The sequence below is a fragment of the Hemicordylus capensis genome, chromosome 16, assembly GCF_027244095.1.
Source record: "Hemicordylus capensis ecotype Gifberg chromosome 16, rHemCap1.1.pri, whole genome shotgun sequence".
NCBI lineage: Eukaryota > Metazoa > Chordata > Lepidosauria > Squamata > Cordylidae > Hemicordylus > Hemicordylus capensis.
This window is the reverse complement of record NC_069672.1, coordinates 11,383,586-11,407,664: the sequence shown is the minus strand read 5'-3', so window position 1 is coordinate 11,407,664 and position 24,079 is coordinate 11,383,586. Positions and strand designations below refer to the sequence as shown.

Genomic DNA, 24,079 nt, shown 5'->3' with positions numbered 1-24,079 from the left:
ATAAAATAAAAAAAATAATGCGCCTTCCAAGCCAAGTGGGCTGGGTGTGGGGCGGAGTAGAGGAGGGAGAGGCCGAGGGGCTGGCCAAGCCCCCCTCACCCCCCACCCCCACACTGCCCTGCTTTTGAAGCCATGGGGCTGGGGGAGGAGGGTCCCCGCCCAAAGGAGTGGGGGGGCAGCAGCCATCCACGCTGCTATCCCACACCTTGGATTCCCTAGGCTGGGCGGGGCTGGAAGATTGGGGGGGAGGTGGGGGGGAGAGAAATACTGATATAGAAATGTGTGTGTGTGAGAGAGAGAGAGAAAGAGAGAGAGAGAGAATTTATGTATGTATGTATGTATGTATGTATTCTGAGCCCCTGATTCTGAGATCTACGATGCACAGAAGGGGGTGTCTGCTGCCTTTTGGGGGGGGCGTTGATTGTGATGAGTGGGGTGGCGTGATTCGGGTTGTCTCTCTCTCCACCCCACCTGGTTTTAATTCTTTCTTTCTTTCTTTCTTTCTTTCTTTCTTTCTTTCTTTCTTTCTTTCTTTCTTTCTTTCTTTCTTTAAACCATTCTGCTTGGGCATGAAGGTATACCTTCCAGCTCCAATGTCACTAAAGGAAGAGAAGTGGGGTGGAAGGGGTGTGTGTGTGTGTGTGAGAGAGAGAGAGAGAGAGAGAGAGAGAGATGCAGTTAGCCAAATTTCCATCCTCAGATCACGTTTTGGATTTTTTTTTTTTGCGGGGGGTGGTTGCTACTGAAAGACACACACACACACACACACACACACCAGCAGGCTGTTGCCAGCAGGCTGGAGATGCAGCCTCTCTGTGTGTGCCTTTCCTTCCCCTCTCGCAATGGCTTTTCCCTCCTGCTCCCCAGCAACTGAACCCGAGCAAGCCCTTCTTCTTCTCCTCTCTCTCACTGCCTCCAACCTGATGGCCATCCCCACCCAGCCCCTGCTTCCCGCCTTCTCCCCCCATCTCCCCCCAACCTGCTAGGAGCAGCAAGGAAGGCTGACCAGGAGGGGGGAGAGAGAGAGAGAGAGAGAGGAAAAAAATCTTTAGGGGAAAAAAAAATTCCTCCCCTCCCTTTGCACCAATTGCTTCACCGGTTTCCAGAGGGATGGATTGTATCTTGTGTTGGCAGAGGGCGAAGAAGAAACCATGGGTCTCCTCCTAAGGCGGCTGCGGGCAGGAGCCCACCTTCTGCATTCGGTTCTCTTTCCCATTCGGGCTCGATTGGTCAATGCCTCTAGAGCTGGACTGGATCCATTTCTCCCTGGCGGTGTAGCGCAGTGATGTGGACGACCTTTCGGCTGCAAGGGTTCAGCATCAGACATCGTTTGCCCTAGCAGAGGGGGGGGGAAGGAAAAAAAATGCCTCTTTCTCTTTGAAGCGTCCAGGAAGACCAGAGAAAGCCCCCCCCCCCCAAAAAAAACCCACCAAAAAAGAAAGAGGAAGGAAGGAAGGAAGGAAGGAGTAAAAGGGGGAAAGACCCAGAAGGATCCAGCTCGGAAAACAGTCGAACCAGGAGTATCTGCTTGTGTATGCTCGGGAACTGGGGTGCTAGCAGATCCACCCCCCCAGGATTGCAGAGTGGCTGGAAGACTCTATATGTGGCCGTCTCTGACCTCTGCAGAAAATCCTGGCATCCCCATCTCTCTTTTTTCATCTTGGGGAAGGGGGTGGGGGGGGCCTGGGGGGGGAGTGAGACGGCGTCCCTCAACTTGCCGTTGATGCCCATGAATGCCAACACCATGATATTTATGATTCTGGGGGCCTCCATTGTTATGGTAAGGATCCACTCCTTTTCCTGGGGTTGGTTTTCATTTCTCTCTCCCACCCACCCCCAAATCTTGCCTCTTTGGTCCGCTCGGGATCTTGTGGATGTGTGATGTGTGTCCTCTGGTGCACCATTTCGATGTGTGTGTGTGTGCATCTTTGTGTGTGTGTCTAGATATTATATACCTGTATTGCTATGGTAAGAGAGAGAGAGAGGCCGTCTAGATAGATCGACGATTGCATGTTGGCCAAACCGAGGCGGCTCGAATCGTGCACCCCCGATTCGGTCGCCACCCGATGCGAGTGAATGTTTGATGCCGCCATCCCCAGACCTGACCCAGCTGCCTTCTCGGCTCTTTGCAGGCAATTGCGTGCTTGATGGATATGAACGCGCTCTTGGACCGATTTCACAATTATATCTTGCCACATCTGCGAGGAGAAGACCGCGTCTGTCACTGCAACTGTGGGAGGTAAGGCGCGCAGGGGACATTTGTGGCATGGGACGTGTTCTCGCCTCCGTGGGGTGTCCGGGGTTGGGGTGTGGTGGGGGGGGTAGAGAAAGGAGAGTGGGTGAGATCAGCCAGGGCGAGGAGGGATGGGGGCCCGTCTGTCCGTTTCGGATCTTGCAGTTCTGAGATGCCCGAGTCATTCCGGTATTGACTGCAGTTTCTAGGCTGGACGGGATCGACATGCCACAATCACGAGCTCTTGCATTTATATAACACTTTATATAAACGTCTGGATGGCTTGGGCGATCTTCTTGCTCCATTGCTTACCATAACCCTATCAGGTAGGGCCAGGGTGATAGATCCAGCACCTTGCAGTTTGGGGGGGTGAGTGAAGAGCAAGATTCGCACCGGGGGCTTCTGACCCACTGCTGAGCTGCTCCACTGCACCGTGACCCCGGCCTTCGGTCAACGTAGTGATGTATCGGTGCGCAAATTGAGTTACGGATTCATTTATGCCAGGGTTTTGGTTTTTTGTTTGTTTGTATTTTAAAATCAAGACAAATTCATGAAGAGCAATGTGTCTATAGACTTATATTAACCTCGAGGGTCAATGGAGCCTCCTGGGCAGGGGCAGTCTATCTCGGGATTGGGGGAGAAACCAGAGGGGCAGGCCAGAAGCTGCATTTTTTTTTTTTTTTTTTGCTTTGCCAGTCTCCACACTAATATTAGAACTGGATTTAGAAGGAGACTCGATGTCCGAACCTGCAGCTCAGTCGGTCTGTGGGTGAGAGCAGGTTCTTGGCCTGTTCTTTGATCCCCACAATATCCCTCCCACCTCGAAGAAAGAATAAATTCTCTCCTTTGACTATATAGATTGCCACACATTATTGACAGCAGTGTGTGTGTGTGTGTGTGTGTGATTCTAACTCTCAGATAAGAGCTGGACCTAGAAACAGAGGACCCTACTTTTACCGAGTTAGGCCATTGGTCCACTCAGCTCTGTATCGTCTACTCTGACTGGCAGCAGCTCTCCGAGGTTTCAGGCAGATGTCGTTTCAGCAGCTCTCCGAGGTTTCAGCATCACCAGCCCTACCTGGAGATGCTGCCAGGGATCAGACCTGGGGTCCTCTGCAGGCAAGGCAGATGCTCCTGATGAGTGCTTGCTGCCCTCTGAGTCCAGCCCTTCCTCCATCTAGCTCAGTACTGTCTGCTCTGACCGGCAGCCGCTCTCCGAGGTTTCAGGCAGGAGCCTTTCGCAGCCATTCCTGGGGGTCCAGGGTTCAAATCTGGGACCCTCTGCAGGCAAAGCAGGGGCCGGATTCTGCTCCTTAAGTGTCCGATGAGCAGGCAGTACCACCCAAACCCCCTGATCTCTATATCGGAACGAGATTGGATTTCTCCCTCTTTTTCTGGCCGTGTTTTGTATTACGTCACTACAGCTCCCACTGTATCCTTTACTCCATTTAAGATCCATGTTGATAACGGTGTCCTTTTGGGGTGGTCAGCCTACACAGCAATCCCGCCTTCTTCCGTGACAGTTTACGGTTACCAAAGGTGGGCATTTTGGACAGGAACCCGAATGCAACTTCCTTTCGGATTCTCCCTTGCAAAATTGTCTGGTGAAATTGCCTCTCTGGCTTCTTCAAGGCAGAGCGGAGAGAGACTCCTGCCTGCCACCTTGGAGAAGCCGCTGCCAGTCTGTGAAGACCATACTGAGCTAGACAGACCAAGGGTCTGACTCAGTATATGGCAGCTTCCTATGTGGTTAAATCAAGGCTGATATGACCAGCCTGGAGACCGCCCCAAATTATCTGACATTAGCATAGCCGAGAATGTCGTTTACATCATTATAGTTAGCATGACGGGCAAGAGCCCCATATGCAGAGAACAGAAGTTCAACCTGCAGTTGCTTCTGCAATTATTCTCCCCTCCCAAGGGAAGCACTGCTGATTACGAAAACTGTAGCTCCTGCGTCAGATGGATAGCCCTGTCGCTCCCGAATCCCCTTAAAAAAAACACAAAACTTGGTGTGTCTTGAAAGGAGTTGTTGCACACGCATCCCAGAGGTCTGAAAATCTGGAGAGCTGCTGCCAGTTAGGGTCAACAATACTGAGCCAGGTGGAGCAAGTGCCAGACTCAGTTGGCAGCAAGCATTCATGGCCCCCATTTTTCTCCTTCGGAGAGCATGAGGGTCATAATTGAGAATGCACTTCAGTCCGTGAGCCTGGCCCACACATTTTGGCCATCAGGACCATCTTGGGGATGAATGCATAGAGTGGTTTTTGGCAACGTCTATCCGCCTAGAGATGGGGAAAAGCACTTATACCTTGCTGGAGGGGATCACCCTCCAGAGGGAAGGGTTAGGGGTAATAGTGAACAGATTGTTATACGTTCTCTCCATGGAGTCATCTTGGGAGGGCCTTCCTGCCAATTCTCACTTCCATTCCTCTGACAACACACAGGATGTCTTGCAAAGCAATTGCCTTTTTTCCATCCCTAGAGGAACAGAGGGACGTAGGAAGCTGCCATATACTGAGTCAGACCATTGGTCTATCTAGCTCAGTATTGTCTTCACAGAATGGCAGCGGCTTCTCCAAGGTTGCAGGCGGGAGTTTCTCTCAACCCCATCTTGGAGATGCTGCCAGGGAGAGAACTGGGAACCTAGATGCTCTTCCCAGAGCGGCTCCATCCCCTCAGGGGAATCTCTTCCAGTGCTCACACATGGAGTCTCCCATTCAAATTCAAACCAGGCCTGACCCTGCTTAGCAAAGGGGTCAATTCATGCTTGCTGCCACAAGGCTTGCTGCCTTAAGGAGAGCTGGTCTTAGGGATGGAGGCTTTGTCCAAAATCACAGTTTGGCCCCCCAGATGGACAGACCTGACGGGCTCATGTGCTATTTGAGGTCGGCTTGGATCTTTAAAGCGGTTGAAGATAAGATTCCCCTGCTAAGTGATCAAAGAGGCACTTTTTCAAAAGGGTGATTCTCTTGTATTTAGCAGGGGGAAAGCAACTGGCCCTATCCATCCCCAGCACAGCATGCCTCTAGTGGTTGGTTGTTGCTGGGGACTATATTACATTTCTTTTTGGGATTTTGAGCCCTTTGGGGACAGGGAGCTAGCTTCCTTCCTTCCTTCCTTCCTTCCTTCCTTCCTTCCTTCCTTCCTTCCTTCCTTCCTTCCTTCCTTCCTTCTTATCTATGTAAACAGCTTTAGGAACTTTTGTTGAAAAGTGGTATATACATTTTCATCATTTTATTCGTCCCCGTAAGATATGATGGAATTGGAAAGGGATTACTTTCAAGTAATCTCAGTCAAGGATGTAATGTAAGAGAGGTTGGATCTCTCTTTAGTAGACCCAACCGAAGGTTGGTGGAGCGAAGTGTGTGTGTTTTTATGCTTTCCTTATGCATTCATAGTTCAGCACGGTGCCTCTTGTTTTCTGCAGAGCAGCTTCTGAGCAGAATTCCTCAAATAAGGCACAGTCACGGACCAGTTTTATTTCCAAAGGTCCCACCTGCCTGAAAGCAAATTCAATGGCTCTTCATTCAGCGACTTAGACCTGTCTTGGGAAGTTTTTTCTTGAACGTAGCATGCTGCCGTCTACTGAGTCTAACCCGCGGTGCAACTTGGTCAGTATTACCGACACTGACTGGCAGCAACTGTCCTGAATTTCAGATGGAGGTCTTCCCAGACCTAACTTGAAATGCCGCCAAGGACCTCCTGGGACCTTCTGCATGCAAAGAAGATACTCTCCCACTGAGCTATGGACCCTTCTTTCCGTGGCTACTCATCTGGTGGCTGTGGCCCACTTCCAGCCTCAGAGGCACGATGCCTCTCGATCCCAGTTGCAGGGGAGTCACAGCAAGAGAGAGGGCCTGCCTTCAGATCATGCCTGTGGGCTTCTCAGAGGCATCTGGTGGGCCACTGTGGGAAACAGGACGCTGGACTAGATGGGCTTCCTTGGGCCTGATCCAGCCGGGCTGTCCTTACGTTCCCCCCAATGGAACAAGGGCCCGTTCCTTGGTCCTTTGCATCTTTAGATGGGATAGTGAAAAGCGGGGTCATTCCTTCGTCGGGGAAATCATGAAGGCCTCTCCCATCCCATGGCAAGCATCCCAGCGGCTTCCTGCATGCCCGAATGTCCCCGTGGTTTAAATCCAGAATAAGGGAGGAGAGAGAGGTCACACCAGCCTTGGCTAGCCAGCTCAGCTAGGGTTGCCAGGGCTGGCTTGCAGCCTCCAAGAATCGGCATAAATCTCTTGACAGCCCTCCTGGAGATGTGAGTGGCTTGATCGTGGGGAGGCAGAAAATGGGGAAAGCAGTGCGGGGGGAACCAGATCTCCAGAAATAGCTTCCGTCCGAGCTGGCAGCCCTAGCCGTTCCTAGCAGAATTCTAGGAGGGCTGGAAGGCACCTGTCCAAAAAGGAGCATGTTTTGTTATTTATTTCAAGAGATTCGTGTTATGCTTTTCTGCAGTCAGAATCGGTCACAGGCAGGCTACCATTTGCCCCTAGCCTTGGCCTCTGTATACTGTCATCCCTTGCCAACCACGGTTTTACCAACCACGACCTGAGTATCTGTGGTTGGTGAGGTTTATTAGTGATGGGGTGTGTGTGTTTCCCAGCGATTCGGGGAGGGGGGCCTTCAGAGGTTCAATCTGCTCATTCCTCTTGGTGACCCTTGCTGAGGAGAGCTGGTCTTGTGGTCGCCAGCATGACTTGTCCCCTTAGCTAAGCAGGGTCTGCCCTGGTTGCGTTTGAATGGGAGACTTGATGTGTGAGCACTGGAAGATCTTCCCCTTAAGGGATGGAGCTGCTCTGGGAAGAGCAGGAGGTTCCAAGTTCCCTCCCTGGCAGCATCTCCAAGACAGGGCGGAGAGAGATTCCTGCCTGCCACCTCAGAGAAGCCGCTGCCAGTCTGTGATGACAATACTGAGCTAGATGGACCGAGGGTCTGACTCAGTATACGGCAGCTTCCTATGTTCCTATGTTCAGAAATCGGCACTGATCTCTCTGGGTGGGTCTTGATGGGTCCGCATGCCCAACGGGGCCATATAATTCCTCCCCATGGCCCTTCCTCAAACTTAAGACCATAAGAAATTCGGCAGTCCCACGCTCCACATTTTGCGGCCGGCTGTCCATTGGATCCGCTCTCTCTGCAACAGCCTGTCTGCAGTGAGAGTAAAGCCAAGAGGCAATGTTGTTCTTTTGGTTAGGGACGTACGAGAAAACGGCAACGTTTGTCCTAGAACGTGTTGTCAACAGAACAAAACAAGCCTCACCAGCTGCAGTGGTGGAAATCTGGGCCTCCTGTAGCATTTATACTTATGCGCAGGGACGGCCCGTCCAATAGGCAGACCTAGGCAGTCGCGTAGGGCGCCAATTGGGGGTGGGCGGCAATTCTGGAGGGCAGCCCCAATTGAGAGGCTGTCTGCCTCTCTCTGCCTTTGAGCAATGGGACATAGGAAGTTGCCTTATACTGAGTCCGACCCTTTGTCCATGAAGTTCAGTATTGCCAGCACTGACCGGTAGCGACTCTCCAAGGTTTCAGGCAGGAGTCTTTCCCAGCCCTCCAGGAATTGCGCCAGGGACTTGCTCAGTGGTAAAACGACTTCTTTGCCCATAGAAGGTCCCGGGTTCAATCCCCGGCAGCAGCTCCAGGTCGGGCTGGGAAAGACTCCTGCCTGCAACCTTGGAGAAGTTGCTGCCAGTCTGGGTAGACAATCCTGAGCTCGATGGACCAAGGGTCTGACTCAGTAGGCAGCTTCATATGCGCGCCAGGCACATCTGTTTGTTTGTGGTATTTCTATACTGCCTGGTATAGAAATCTCCAGGCGGTGTACAAATTAAAATATAATATAAAATGGCTTAAAATTCATAAAACAGATAAAATCTCAATAACCGGACCTCTCCCGATGATCTTAATAGGCAACAGGGTTCACGGCGGAGAAGGCACTCTCTTAAAAACCCTGGACCCAAGCCGTTGAGGGCTTTATAGGTATTAACCAGCACTTTGTATCCATGGCTCTGCATGCAAGAATATCCCAGGTTCGCCCCCTCGCATCTCCAGTTAGGGGTGTGGAAGACTCCTGCCTGAAACCTTGGAGAGCTGCTGCCAGTCAGTGTGGACAATCCTTAGCTAGATGCACCGAGGGCCTGACTCAGTATACAGCAGCTTCCTGTGTTCTATAAGCACAACGCTATTCATTGGCAGAGAATGATCTTTCCCTTGCATCTTGATTTGATGTGGTTAAGCAGCCGCAAGTCCGAAAGCTTTGCCGATATCTTTTCTCTTATCCCGGAGATCTACCGGCAGATCTTGACCGACTTTCTACCTGTTCCCAGAGCAGAGTATGCACAGGCTTAGGAATTCTCCCGGGGCAGTGTCAAACCACTCGCTAAGAACCAGAAAAGACCAGAGAGCCGAATGACAAGCAAGTGAATTAGAGCTTCATGCTGCCAGGGAAAGAGTGTTGAGTCTTGTCTCATTTTGTCTCCGTCTCCCCGGCCAAGTTTATAGAGCGGCAGTCTTTCCCAGCTAATGAATTCAAGACCGGGGGTTTTTTTTTTTGGCCTTGCCCATCTTGTGTTGTCAGATTCTGTTATTTCACCCAGATGTCGAGTGTATACCGAGGAACCTGGTTTTTCCCCCCTCCCCTCTCCTTCATTGGCAGGATTGGTTCACGACTCTTGGGCTATCTGGTAGGGATGTGCGAGCCGGATCGATTCGGACCATGGTTCGAATCGAAGCAGCCCGATTCGGGCAGTCCGAATTCGAACCGGACTGGCGGCCCAAAGGTTGGTGCCAGTCTAAGTTCGGACTGGACTGGTCCCTGGTTCTAAGAACCGGTTCGGGGGATATCCTTGTAAAGGGGAATGCAGCGAGGCCATTCCCTATAGGAATGCAGGGGGATTTGAACCGGACTGGTCTAACCGGCGGCTCGCACATCCCTACAATCTGGTGATGTTATCGGTCGGGCCTTTGTGTCCTCCATGTGGGGTCAGTTCATCTTATTTTTGTGGGTCCAGTGGGGCATGTTTTGCTGTGTGCGACACGGATCTGGGATCGATTGGGTGTCAGGCTTGTGACGAGATCGCCCGAGTCACTTTGTCAATGGGGAGCCTGCGTGGCAGAGATTAATCACTGTACGTACTGTGTTTGGGCGGTAGGCGGCCTAGGGAAGACCTCATCCATCCCATGTGCCCCCTCATTCCAAGGACTTAGGAATATAGGAAGCTGCCTTCTACTGAGTCAAGTCCTTAGTCCATCCAGCTCAGTAGTTCCAACCCTGACTGGCAGCAGCTCTCCAAGGCTCGAGGAAGGACTCTCTCCCAGTCCTACGTGGAGACGCCAAGGAGTGAGCTTGGGACCTTCTGCATGCAAGCAGATATTCTACCACGGAGGGGGATATCTTACAGTGCTCACGTGTAGTCACCCATCCAAATGCAGACCAGGGCAGACCCTGCTTAGCAAAGGGGACCATTCGTGCTCGCCACCCCGAGACCAGCTCTCCTCTGTGATGAGTTCCTAGAAGTCTGTTGCTAGTTTTCATCGCCTAGAAACTCTCCAAGGTTTCAGGCGGGAGTCTCTCCCAGCCTTACCTGAAGATGCCGCCGCCGGGGATTGAACCCGGGACCACCTGCATGCCAAGGAAGGGCCCTGCTCCTGAGCTCCTAATGGACATATGAAGCTGCCAGACTGAGTCAGACCCTTGGTCCATCTAGCTCAGCACGGTTTGCACGGACTGGCAGCGGCTTTCCGAGGGGTCTCTCCCAGCCCTATCTGGAGATGCTGCCAGGGATTGAACCGGGGACGGCCTGCATGCAAAAGAGACGCTCTTCCACTGAGTTGCGGGAACGTCTGCTCCTTTATCCCACCCAATGTTTAACATTTCAATTGTGGGGGGAAAGGAGTTCCTTGTGCTATCGCGATCAGGGTAGCCACGATTGCTTTAGGAGCCCCAACCTATTGGCTCCAACACATTGGATAACATCTTAACCAGTAATTCCATGAGATCTTCTACTCTGTCCCTGAGCCAGAATGCTCACGGAGATTTTTGGAAACGTCTACCCCACCCCCAGGGATGGAAAAACAGATGATAGCATTGTGACACTTGCAGCTTTCTGGGTGTGATCATCCCTTCTTTACCTGACCCCCACTAAAAACAACAACAACAACAACTAGTGGGACCTTGCAGTCATTTTTGCACAGAGGAAAAGATCACGGGTGAGGGTGAGGGTAATAATGAACACTTGGTTGTGCTCCCTCCATCGACTCTAATTGGTGGAGAGCTGGTCTTGTGGAGTGTCCCCTTTGCTAAGCAGGGTCCACCCTGGTTTGCATTTGGATGGGAGACTAGATGTGTGAGCACTGGAAGATATTCCCCTCATGGGATTGAGCCGCTCTGGGAAGAGCAGAAGGTCCCAGATTCCCTCCCTGGCAGCATCTCCAAGATCGGGCTGAGAGAGATTCCTACCTGCAACCTTGGAGAAGCCGCTGCCAGTCTGGGTAGACAATATTGAGCTAGATGGACCAGTGTTCTGACTCAGTAGAAGGCAGCGTCCTATGTTCCTATGTAAATTTTTATGTTTTAATCTGTTTTTGATTTTTTAAAGATTGTCTACATTGTTTTGAGATTTTTGTGTACGTTTTAACTTGTTTTCTGCTACTGTTAACCGCCCAGTGACAAACGTTTGGGGCGGTGTACAAATCCAATAAACAAACAAAGCAATATATAAATAAAAGGTTCCAAGTTCCCTCTCTGGCATCTCCATAATCGGGCCGAGAGAGATTCCTGCCTGCAACCTTGGAGAAGCTGCTGCCAGTCTGTGTAGATGATCCTGAGCTAGATGGACCAAGGGTCTGACTCCGTAGGAGGCAGCTTCCTATGTCTGTTCCTATGACTCATCCTGCCCAGTTTTGTCGCCCTTTCTCTGACAGCCTCAGTACCATTTCACAATAGGGTTTGTGCTTGATAGAACAGCCCTCAAAACCCCATGGCAAATTTGGCCTCGGCAGGTCAGGGCAATCGGAGTTGGAGAAGACCCTGGAAGCGGAAGGTCTCACGAATGGGATCGCCTCTTTTCCGTCCCGAGGGGTGAAGGCTGGAAGCTGTGTCAGAAACCACCCTGAGCATCCATCCTTTTTGGATGGTCCCCACCGCCCCTGCGGAAGGGGAGAGGGGTCATTTCCACAGATCCCACTGCCCTCCACTACCATTTGAGAGCTGGTCTTGTGGTAGCCAGCATGACTTGTCCCCGTAGCTAAGCAGGGTCTGCCCTGGCTGCATCTGAATGGGAGACTTGAGGTGTGAGCACTGCAAGATATTCCCCCCGTTAGGGGACGGAGTCGCTCTGGGAAGAGCAGAAGGTTCCCTGGCAGCATCTCCAAGATGGGGCTGAGAGAGACTCCTACCTGCAACCTTGGAGAAGCCGCTGCCAGTCTGTGAAGACAATCCTGAGCTAGATAGAGCAATGGTCTGACTCAGTACGTGGCAGTTTCCTATGTTCCTATGTCCCACCCCACCCCCAGCCCTTCTGGATATTTCCAGGGAGCTGCAGAAGGAAAAGAAGATCGGCAAACATCGCTCCGTGTGTGAGCACCAAGCACAACGTCATCTGCTCTCGAAGCTCCCAGCTAAGATGCAGCCCACGGCTGAGTGGCTGGATGAAGACCCCGGGGTCAGCTCTCATTTTTTTCACCCATCACGGCTGCTGGAAATTCAGTTCTCCCCAGAAAGGGAAGGCAGCTCAGAATGAACAAAACTGATTTCGGAGCCAAGCGAAAATTCCGAGAGATTTTGGCTCAGATCTTAGGATGCTTGGCAGTTGAGAGAGGCTGAAAGTTCCTTTCCAGAATTCAGAAACATTGCTAGTTTTAAGTGTTTCTCTTACATTGTCAGTGATTGGGGGGGGGGGATCTCCTTTGCATGCAGAATATCCCAGGTTCCGTCCCTCGCATCGACAGGTAGGGGTAGGGGAAGATTCCTGCCTGAAACCTTGGAGAAGCCGCTGCCAGTCAGTGTAGGCAATCCTGAGCAGGATGGACCAAGGGCCGGACTCAGAAGGCAGCATCAGCTATTCATCAGGAGCATCCGTAGCTCAGTGGAGGAGCAACTGCCTTGCATGCAGAAATCCCCAGGTTTCACCCCCTCTGCCTGGCAGCATCTCCGAGTAGGGCTGGGAGAGACTCCTGCTTCAAACTTTGGCGAGCTGCTGCCAGCCAGTGTAGACGATTCTGAGCTAGATGGCCCAAGGGCCTGAGTCGGACAAGGCCGCTGCCGACATCCCTCTAGCGTCATGAGGACTAGTACCTTGCCTTAGGTAAAGTCGCTGAGATTCTTAGGGGGCCAAATTCGGCCAGGACTGCCATATTCTGGATCTGTGCAGCGCTACAACAGCAACGAACAAGCATTGGTCTGTAGGCACCAACCCCTTTGAAGAGCAGCCAACAAACATAGGAACCTAGGAAGCTGCCATATACTGAGTCCGACCATTGGTCTAGCTAGCTCAGTATTGTCTACCCAGACTGGCAGCGGCTTCTCCAAGGTGGCAGGCAGGAGTCTCTCTCCGCCAAATAAGACCCAAAAGGGGGATTTTTTAATTTCTCCAGCGAGAAAGGCGGAAGGACATACGCAAGCTGGGCACCGTTCCTGTGGTCCTGTGCAACGAAGAAGCCGCTAATGGATATCTTGTAATCATCACACAACACGCCAGGGCATGCACGGCATCGTGGGGGTCTTTCCAATGACCTTGTCAGCACCGTCCGGCCTGTCTGGATGCTGCAGCGATCGACGCAAAGGGAATTATCCCGTCAATTGGCTCGTTTAAAATGCAGTGGACACGCCGATTGCCTTTTAATTTGCCTCCTCGGCCCAAGAGGACACACACTGGTGCCTTTCCCCTGCCTTCTCCCCCAATCAACTCCCAACTCCACCCCGGAGTCTCATGGTGGATATTGCAGCCTGCTTTTATTTATTCATTCATTTAGCAGTCTTCGGGGAAACTTTGCTTTTAGACTACAAATCCCATCACCCCCTGCTTCTGGCCGCGGCGGCAGGGGGTGATGGGATTTGTAGTTCAGAGCCGAGTCACCCTCGGCTACTTTTTAAAACAAAAAACAAAAAAAAAACCCTTGGCATCCCCTTCTGCATTATGTATTAATGATGAGGCTGGCACATTTAGAACAATGGCGACTAGGGGGCATATTAATAATGAGATGGGTGCATGATTATTTCTAGCCTGAACAGGAGATGCTGTCAGGCACGGATCCGGAGATCTTCTGCCTGCAAAGCAGGATCTCTACCAGTAATTTATGGATTTATTTATTTATTTGGAATATTTCTATCCTGCCCCAAACTTGTGTCTCTGGGTGGTTTACAATTAAACTCCTTTGAAAACCATGGAGGCTCCTGATTTAAAAGATGAAGCTGCCAACCTGCGTCTGACCCTTGGTCCATCGGGCTTGCAATTTGTCTACTCTGACTGGCAGCAGCTTCCCAGGGTTTCAGGCAGGAGTCCAAAAGCCTGGGAATGCTGGCAGGGATTGAACCTGCGACCTTCTGCATGCCAAGCAGATGCTCTCCCCACCCAGCGACGGCTCCAAGAATAACTGGATTTGGTGCCTTCCAGTGTTTCCAGGGGTGTCTTCTTGAATCTTTTCACATGTGATGCATGCCAAATCATTATTTTACTACAGATATGCACTTGCAGCTGCATACAGGCAGCGCGTGACTGAGAATAACTGTCCCTTTCAACCGAAACCTTCCTATTTTGCAGGGGTTCTTGTTTTCTTTCTGAACTAGGAAAAGAGGCACCTTTTTAAGTGGAGGCTTTCTGAGATTTAGCAGGGGGAGAGCAACCATTCCCTTTCAGCCGCAACACAGCCCTAGTTCAGTGTCCCTCCAGCGGCTGTTGCTAGTTTCTTCCTCAGATTGTAAGCCCTTTGGGGCAGGGAACCATCATCCCCTTTTGCTATGTAACCCACTTTATACCCCACCAAAAGTTCCCAGATATTCTTCATAATAATTTGCTAGAAGGGCTGTTGCTTTCTTGGGTGCAGAAGCTGCCATCCGTAATCTCCAGGGAGGAGAGCTGGTCTTGTGGTAGCAAGCATGAATTGTCGCTTTTGCTAAGCAGGGTCTGCCCTGGTTTGCATTCAAATGGGAGACTATATGTGAGCACTGTAAGATATTCCCCTTAGGGGATGGAGCCACTCTGGGAAGAGCATCTAGGTCCCAAGTTCCCTCGCTGATATCTCCAGATAGGGCTGAGAGAGACTCCTGCCTGCAGCCTTGGAGAAGCCGCTGCCAGTCTGGGTAGACAATACTGAGCTAGATAGACCAATGGTCTGACTCAGTATATGGCAGCTTCCTATGTTCCAATCAAACAGACATCATCTTTTGATACTGTAACCCCCTTGCGGACAGGGCACCGTCTTCTTCCTCTTGCTAACCGAACCACTTTTGAGAACTTTTTTTTAAAAAATCTGTATATATATTTTCACAGGAATAATTAATAATAGACATAATCTTGCAGACCTGACACAGTTATTGAGATCGGCAGGGAAGCATCCAACACTGAGTTGAGACTTCTCTTTCCTGTCATGTTTTTCAAAGTGGCGGTTTTGTAATTGGCGAGGTTTCCCGGCGGCAAGTTTTTCTGCTTCTGTCTGGAGTGGGCTCTCGTTCGTTTGTGGCTGTGCCGGTTTCCTGTCTCCTGGGAGCCGTTGGCGTTGGCGTCTCAGATGATATTTCCGTTGCAAACCGGTTTCCTCGCCCATTTCATTTGTGATGGTGTTCTGAAGACTTTGAAGAGCTACTAGAACATGTGTTGTCAGAGGAATGGAAATGAAAATTGCTGGGTTCCCGGTTGGACTACAACTCCCAAGGACTGGAGCGGATGGGAGTTGTAGTCCAGCAAGGTCTGGGAATCAGTCGGAGAGCCCCGCTGAATGACTGTGTCGCATGTTGTTGGTGGGGAAGAGCTGGTCCTGAGGTCGCAAGCATGAATTGTCCCCTTTGCTAAGCACGGTTTGCCCTGGTTTGCATTTGGATGGGTGGCTACATATGAGCGCGGCCTGCCATAAGATATTCCCCTTAGGGGATAGGGCCCTAGCACATTGGTAGAGAATTCACTTTGCAAGCAGAAGGTCCCAGGTTCAAATCCCTGGCAGCATCTCCAGGTAGGGCTGGGAGAGACTCCTGCCTGAAACCTCAGAGAGCTGCTGCCAGTCGGGGTCGACAATACTGAGCTAGGTGGACCAAGGGTCTGACTCAGTATACGGCAGCTATAGTTTTGAAATACAGACTTGATTCGATTAGTCCTTGCTTTTATTTAAATTTTATTTCTATTTATTTATTTTTACATTTATGTCCCGCTCTTCCTTCGAGGAGCCCAGAGCGGAGTACTACATACTTAGGTTTCTCTTCACAACGACCCTGTGAAGTAGGTTAGAGGCTGAGAGAGAAGTGACTGGCCCAGAGTCACCCAGCGAGTATCATGAGGCTGAATGGGGATTTGAACTCGGGTCTACCCGGTCCTAGTCCAGCACTCTAACCACTACACCATGCTGGCTCCAAGACTGGCTGCTCACTAGGACAAAGAACCATGATTTCCACCCCAAATGATGGAGGCATTATTGTCTCTTTGCTTCGGTGTTTACAATGCTGATTCTCCCCAGGTGTCAAGATCCTGGACCACGCTGCATTTCTGCCCATTTCTGCAGTCTCCTCGCCTGGCTGCAGGCTATGACATTCACTTCCTCAGCCGTAGTCTCCACTGCCCTGGCTTCTGCCTTGATGTGCATTACTCTACTGGCCACGATCCGTTTCCTTTTTTGGAGAACTGAGCCCGTCGAACGGGAGGCTGCCGTCCAGAACGGTTTCCGGGGCTACGAGCAAAGCCGTGCCCAAAAATAGATTCCAACGGGATTTCTGGACGGCTGCCGAGAGGGCGGGAAAGCCACAAGGAGCGCTGGCCCCGGTGCTCGGGTGGGTCTGGATGCAGCAATAAAACACATCGATGCAGTCTGACAAGTTGATTGTCAATCCAGTCTTGTCAGAAGGGCATCGGCACGGCCCTGGGGGTCGCCACGGTTCGACACCGACTCGACGGCACACCTCTTCAGCCACTGAATGGCGCAGCCATTGAACTCCCATATCGGGCAGCAGCGATCGAGGAAGGTGCTGAAAGGCATCATCTCATACTGTGCGGGAGGAGGCAATGGTCAACCCCTCCTGTATTCTACCAAAAGAAAACCACAGGGCTCTGTGGGTGCCAGGAGTTGACACCAACTTGATAGCACAACCTTTCCTTTCCTTGAATCAATCTCTCTCTCTCTCTCTCTCTCTCTCTCTCTCTCTCTCTCTCTCTCTCTCTCTCTCTCTCTCACACACACACACACACACACACACACACACACACAATTTAGGCATAAGCTACATAGGAAGCTGCCTTCTACTGAGTCAGACCCTTGGTCCATCTAGCTCAGGATTATCTACACAGACTGGCAGCAGCTTCTCCAAGGTTGCAGGCAGGGGTCTCTCTCAGCCCTATCTTGGAGATGCTGCCACGGAGGGAACTAGGAAACTTCTGCATGCCAGCAGGCAGGGGCTCTTCCCAGAGCGGCCCCATCCCCTGAGGGGAATATCTGACAGTGCTCACCCAGGGTCTCCCATCCAAATGCAAACCAGGGTGGACCCTGCTTAGCAATGGGGACCATTCATGCTTGCTACCAGAAGACCAGCCCTCCCACGTTAGCTGCAGCCTCGTGCCTCGCGTCCCGAGGGCCTCTGAAGACAAAACCATGACTGAATTTCAAGTTTACATAACGTATTTTCCTCCCGTGGAAAGGCATTTCGAATGCAAATAGGCCTCTTTGCAAGGCAACTGTTTGGTTGAGATTATGAGTCTCCCCGCTGTGTCTTTGCCGAGGAAAAACACCGCTTTATTCTCCCCATCTTCATTGCCCTTTTCATTAGGAATTGTTTTTGGCCATGCTTTACCACCTTAAGTGGTGCAGCGGGGAAATGCTCGACTCACAAGCAGAAGGTTGCCAGTTCGAATCTCCGCTGGGACGATATCGGGCAGCAGCGATCGAGGAAGATGCTGAAAGGCATAATCTCAGACTGCGTGGGAGGAGGCAATGGTCAACCCCTCCTGGATTCTACCAAAGACAGTCACAGGGCTCTGTGGACGCCAGGAGTCGAAATCGACTTGATAGCACACTTTACCTTTATGGGGGCTTTTAAGCATGTCATAATCCAGACAGAGACACACACAAATACATAATCCAGACAGACACTCCCCCTCCATCATCATCATCATCATCATCATCATCATCCCATCACCACTTCTTTTGGGTGATTTCCAACACCTTCCCCAAATTAATAGTCAGTGACCCTGTTCTACACATCTTGGCCACTGGTACCACCTCGGGGACGAACACTCATCGTGATTTATGGCACCGTCTACCTAGCGATGGGAAATACACCATAGCGCAGTTGCACCCAAAGCCGTCTCTGTGTGGTCAACCTTCCTTTATCCCTGCCCTAAATGCTTGAGGGTAAAATTGAAGTCATGTCGGCACAGAGGAAAGGGTCAGGATTCGGAAATTGCCACCCTTTCTCTCTCCACGGAAGTAATCTTTGGAGGGCATTCCTGCCCATTTCCATTCCCCTGACAACCCCGATCAAGTTTGATAGCCGTCCTTTGTGTTTGGGAAACTTGCGAGCTTTTAACACGCCGTCACACGTGTGGCCTCTGCGGGCCCAAAGGTCAGGACAATCAAAGCAGGAGAACACACTAAGAGTGGGATGTTTTGCCATGCGACGGCCCACTTTCCATCTCTAGGGGTGCCGAACGCACCGCCGGATGAATGGATTTTTATTTCGCTCGCAGACCAGGGCAAGGGAGAAAGTCGAAAGAATGCGTACATTTCAGGGATCAAACAGTTTAGGTAGAACGCCGCCACAATTTAAGTGTGACCACTTTAATTGGGGCGTTATTCCTAAAACTGGTCTGTATTGTCCACACTGACTGGCAGCAGCTCCTCCAAGGTTTCAGGCCGGAGTCTCTCCCAGCCCTACCTAAAGATGCTGCCAGCCGGGGACTGAACCTGGGACTTTCTGCGTGCAAAGCCGAGTGCTCTAGCAGTGCGCTATGGATACTCCTGGTGAGCATTATTATTATTATTATTATTATTATTATTATTATTATTATTATTATTATTACATTTATATCCCACTCTTCCTCCAAGGAGCCCAGAGTGGTGTACTACAGACTTGAGTTTCTCTTTCACAACAACCCTGTGAAGTAGGTTAGGCTCAGGACTTTAATCCAGCTAGTTCAATATTGTCTACACTGACTGGCAGCAGTATTGTCTACAGTGCACTGGCTGGCAGCCGCTCTGCAGGTTTTTAGACAGGGGTCTCTCCCAGGCTGACCTGGAGATGCTGCCAGGGATTGAACCGGGGACCTTCGGCATGCCAAGCAGACCTTCGGCATGCCACTGAGGTATGGCCCTGCCTCCAATCAGTGGCCCCTTTACCGCTGACGCCTGCCTCTTCTTTTCTCTTTTCCCTTCCCCTGCCTTTCCTCCCCCGCCCACTAGGCATCACGTCCATTATGTCATCCCCTATGACGGCGACCAGTCGGTGGTGGATTCCTCGGAGAACTACTTTGTGACCGACAATGTAACCAAGCAGGAGATTGACCTGATGTTAGGACTTTTGCTGGGTTTCTGCATCAGCTGGTTTCTGGTGTGGATGGACGGGGTGCTCCATTACGCCGTCCGGGCGTGGCGGACAAGCCGACGGTATGGTAAGTGGATTCTGGCTGGCAAGGTCAGGGGAGGGGGTTGCGGGGGCGGCGCTGGCTTTGGCGAGAGGAGGTGGTGTGCGTGCAGGGGTGGGGCGGAGGTCCGGGACATAGAGTCGGCCGCTGACGGCCCCGAAGTCAGCCTGGTCCACGAAGGTTCTCAACGAAGCTCCTAATCCCAAGGATCCAATGCAATGGAAGGGCCATCCAATCGGGATGAGAAACGCAATGCATGATGGAATTTGTGCCCGCAAAATAACGAGCATGACGGGGGTAGTTGGAAAAGATCAAACAAATTCCTAGAGGAGGAGGAGGAGCAGGAGGAGGATGATGATGATGATATTGGTCATGGTAACTAAATAGGACCTCCGCCATCAAAGGTAATAAAGATCCAAATATGAGATACTGGAGACAGCCAGGAAGGGCAGGTGCTTTCATCCACAGAATTGGGCTAGAGTGGCACTGCCCATAGAGTTGGGCGGGCTAGAGTGGCACTGCCCACAGAGTTGGGCGGGCTAGAGTGGCACAGCTCACAGAGTTGGGCGGGCTAGAGTGGCACAGCCCACAGAGTAGGGCGGGCTAGAGTGGCACAGCCCACAGAGTTGGGCAGGCTAGAGTGGCACCAGTAGATCAACTGAAACCCAAACCCAATAGTTCCCCCCGCCTGTTTGGGTTCCCTCCCCCCCCCCGGAAAAAAACCCCTGTGGCATGGTAGGATCTTTTTCTGTCTGGGCTATTGAAAAACAAACTCTGTGAACCAACATTAGCAGGTTGAAATGACACCTGCCTCATAGGTGTGGATGTGGGGAACAGCTCCAAGAAAACACTCTCTAATATTCCTGTCCCTAACATAATAAGCCCTTTTCATTTGGTTTGCAAGATCTCTGGAAAATGCAGAAATCTCCTAAACTTGTGCACTGAACTCTGAATGCTGAGATAGTTATAACATGGTGAAAATGCACTCAGTGCTAGGCATGGCTGTGCTTAACAAGCAAAATCCTCCTCCTCCTCCTCCTGAGATTCCTAATGTTTTTGAGAACTTGTATTTAACTATCGGTACCATCTCAGGGGACAAATGCTCCTAGTGGTTTTTGGCAATATCTACCCCAATAGATATGGAAAAGAGGTAATAAGCAATGTTGCTATCAGTGTTCTCTGGGTTATCATCCCATCTTTATCCCTACCCCCAAACCACTGGGGTAAAAATTGCAGTCATTTTTGCACCGACGAAAGGGTCCAGGTAACAATGAAAAAATTGTTTTCCTAATCTTTGGAGGACGTTTCCTGCCCCATTTTCATTTCCATCCCACGGACAACATTGATAACATCCTGCTATACCAATACTGATCACATTGAGAAGGTCAACCACATAGATGGCATGTTATATAGTAGTTTGTGTGTTTGGAAAACTTTTCAGAGCTTTTAAAACACAATTGCACATAAAAGCCCATCGCACAGGCCGCTGCAGGCCTGAAGGTCAGGGCAATCCCAGAATGAGAACACGCGGGAAGCTGTTTCCATCTCTAGGGGTGGAGACTGTGTCAAAAATCACCATGAGCATTCGTCCCCCCAGATGGTACTGACCCTGGCTGATGTCCTATTGTGAAAAGGGCACAACATTTAGCCCAAGTAGGAGTGGTTAAATACTCAACTGTGGACAAGTTTTTGGACTACAACTCCCATAATCCCCAGCCAATAGCCAGGGATGATGAGAGTTGTAGGCCAACATCTGCAAGAGGGCCAAAGCTGAGCTGGTCTGGTGCAGACGATATTAAGCTAGATGGACCAATGGTCTGACCTCGCTCAGTATTGTCTTTGCCGGGGATCAGTATTGACTTCGCTGGGGGTTTCCCAGCATTGGTTCAGCAGACTTGACTTGTCTGCGGTACAAGGCGTCTTGCGAGGTTCCTATCCGAAGTTCGGCTGTGTTCTAGGACATTCTGCAGGCTGTGCTGAGGCATCTCTCTCTGCTTCACGTCTCTTTTCAGACAGTTCCTGGTCTTGGATTCCAAAGTTTTGTAACTTCAAGGAGTTCAGAAAACGGCACCACCGGTCGTACGACGAGGCCACTGGGAACATGGTACATATCAAGCAGAAGCTGTATCATAACGGGCACCCCAGCCCTAGACACCTCTGAGAAGCCCAGGACTGGGGCGAGGCCCTCGAACTTGCCTTGACGGCCCGTCACGGAGAACGTCGTCCACACGGCTGTTCCTCCCTGGGTGCCGGTTAAGGACTTCCTTTTAGTTACCCATCTGGTGTGTCTCCCCGGCACACAGAGAATGCACAATTCAACCCTGTCCCGGCTGCCAAGCACCCGAGACGTTGCACTGTGGTTACCATTTTATTGGTGGACTTCTGTATATATGTAAAAACAAAAAACACAAAAAAAGAACACAAAAGAGAGAGAGAAACAAAACAGAAAAATCAAAAAGGAACGAGAATCTGCATTGTACTTCTACCATCGCCTCCTCAACGGGGTTTTGCACCACTGTACCTTTTTTGCGTTTGTTTGTTTGGAAATCTGTTGTTGTCTGAGGTTGTCTTAGGTGAGTTCAGCCAGAAGATGCGATGTTTACTTTCGAGAACTTTGGCTTCCGATTCGGTGTCCCCCTTTCCCCCCGTGCCCAGCACCATCCATCCAGTGCTAGGTTGTTGTGTTCCTATGCAGGGTTGGTCTCGAGATTCATGCTGTCGAGTCGCTATGGGACGTACGTGTCCCCACCTTGATAGCTCGGTTCTTTTGCTGTTTACTTTCTTAAACCTTTTCCGTTGAGGTTCCTCAACGAGTGGGACGTTGAGATTCCGCCTGCCCGAATCGGCCGTCTCTCGCGAACCAACCGAAACCGACTCGCCACGTAAAACTTTGCAACCGGCAGGTTGTATGCCAGGCAATATTTCTTGGGCATCATATTGGTGTTACTTCATTGGCTTCGGTGGAACGTCGTGACGGCCACTTCACACACGGCTCTGATTGTGGGAACACTCTAGGGTCTGTGTCAACTGGTCCTGTATCCCTGTCTTGCAAACTATTACCCCTTGATGTACGTTGCATTGCTAACGGGTTAGGGTACCATATATTGACAACCAAGTTGTAATAACTGACCACTTGCCCCTGTCCAGGGGGTTCTGGCGACAGATTAACTTGACCGTCTCTCACATGACAGAATTGAGGGCCATGGGTACTGATCAGTCTTGGGAATGCTTTACCGCTTTGGGGGAATATCAAATCCGAGTCTTAGAGGCCATGATCCTGGGTTTGGTGGGGGTGGCGGCAGCATCCTACCTTCTGGCGATCCCCTTCAACTTGAGTGCCCCCTTCCAATGGTCACAATGAGAATCTCCTTGGTGAATGGAATTAGAGCGAGGAAGCCATGACAGAGGGATTCTCCTGCCTGAGAGAGTCACTCTGTCACTGCTGCTGAAATACAGGTCAGAGAAATAGCCTCCAGGCTTGGTTGCGGGTCCTAGATAGCTGTCTGATGGGTCCAGCCCCACATCTTGGCCTGCCCCAATACACCTTAAGATCATGGCCTGAAACATGTTCAGTAGGGTGGGTTGGGCCACACGGTGTAGGGTTGCCAACCCTCTGAAATTGGCCTGAAGTCTCCAGGAATTGGCATCCTCACCAGATGACCCTTGAAAGTAATACTGGAGATGTTAATGGCTTGATATTCTGGCAAGTACTGGGGATGGGGATTACAAGAGAGAAATCTCCAGGCATAGCTTCAGGCAGAGTTGGCAGCCTTAACACGGTGGAGTTTGACCACCTCTCATTGAATTCACAAAACCGGATGCCTCAAAAGCCCTCGCTCTGTATTGGCTTCGCCATGTTATGAACCCGTTGTGTGAATCTACCTTGATCTCGTGGGGGCGGGGCGGGGAAGGGTGCTATTCCCCCCACCCCGACATGCCCACGTTGCTGCATAGATATTAACTCGCTCATTCGCCCCAAATATGTCGTTTTTAACGCAGATGATCTCAAATGCACGTTGACAGTCCCTGCGGCAAGGTGCACCGGTCCTCGAAGAGAAACGGGGTCCGGTTCTCATTTCATGGGACTAAAAAATAACCCAGTGGAAACTGCATGCATGCATTAGCGCCTATGAATACACGTGCAAACAAGGAACAATCTAGCTCAACGGTCTTGGGGAAAGGATTGGGTGGATTGGAATGGGGTAACTTGGAGAGGAAGGCCCTGATCCGACATAAAGCACATAGCAGCATTCAATTTGAATGGGTTTAAGCTTGATGGTTGGCCGTCCTGCTTTAGCTCTGTGGGGGATTCAGGCATAGGGCGGCTGCCAATGCTATGTGCACCTACTCAGAAGTAAACCCCATTTGGCTCAGTGAGATTTCCTCCCGAGCATGCAGGTAGGCGCCAGTCACCAAAGCCGGTCTCCGCATTTCCCAAAGTTTCAAGGAGACAGCGTGGGTTTTTTCAGCCATCTCTGAAACACATCAGAATGTCCTCGTTTTTTTAAAACAACAACAACAACAACATTTAATTTAGCAGGATTGTGTGGTTGAAAAGAGAGTGTCCCCCCCAACCTGTTCAACGTTGCCAAAAAAAGAAATTTTGACAGACCTGCCGTCTGAAAATATTGACTCTGTCTGTGATTACTCTATCGTTCGATTGCAATGTCTGTGTGATTAAAAGGAGAAGAAAAACCACGAGAAATTTACCGCCAAGATAAACTCCCACTAATTTGTGGCTTGTTTGATTTGCTTCAAGGGTCATTTTCCTTCGTTAGCGGGGAGCAGGAATGCAGGGGCAATTATTCAAAGAAATTGTACCTTTTCCAAATACTGTATTTACCTGAATCCAAGACTAGGTCCCTGCCCCCCAAGTTCTTTGATGTTAGATATGGGGAATCATGTTAAATCCAGGGTCCACTTCCTTTTGAGTAAATAGTATCACCTATATTTAACCCATATTTTTAAAGCATGTCATTTTCGATTCGGGCAAATACAGTATCCTAATTTTTCATGGTTCTGTTGTGTATGCGTGACGATTCGGCCATTTCGCACGGCTAGGTCCCGA

General features: G+C 50.7%; 1 protein-coding gene across 1 annotated transcript; it reads left to right on the top strand.

The window, feature by feature from the left end:
* Positions 1 to 546: 546 nt before the first annotated feature.
* On the top strand, positions 547 to 23,764 carry TMEM240 (transmembrane protein 240). Its single transcript, XM_053280940.1, has 4 exons — positions 547 to 1,780; positions 2,133 to 2,239; positions 18,830 to 19,038; positions 21,024 to 23,764. The coding sequence occupies exons 1-4, from the start codon at positions 1,535 to 1,537 to the stop codon at positions 21,170 to 21,172; spliced, it is 711 nt and encodes a 236-aa protein (XP_053136915.1). The 5' UTR covers positions 547 to 1,534; the 3' UTR covers positions 21,173 to 23,764.
* Positions 23,765 to 24,079: the final 315 nt, after the last annotated feature.

Bases quoted from the DNA above. Each gene is read 5' to 3' on its own strand.
- TMEM240 (XM_053280940.1), top strand. From the start codon at position 1,535: ATGCTCGGGAACTGGGGTGCTAGCAGATCCACCCCCCCAGGATTGCAG. The intron at 1,781-2,132 runs GTAAGGATCCAC...GGCTCTTTGCAG, and splicing joins TGGGGGCCTCCATTGTTATG to GCAATTGCGTGCTTGATGGA. The intron at 2,240-18,829 runs GTAAGGCGCGCA...CCCGCCCACTAG, and splicing joins TGTCACTGCAACTGTGGGAG to GCATCACGTCCATTATGTCA.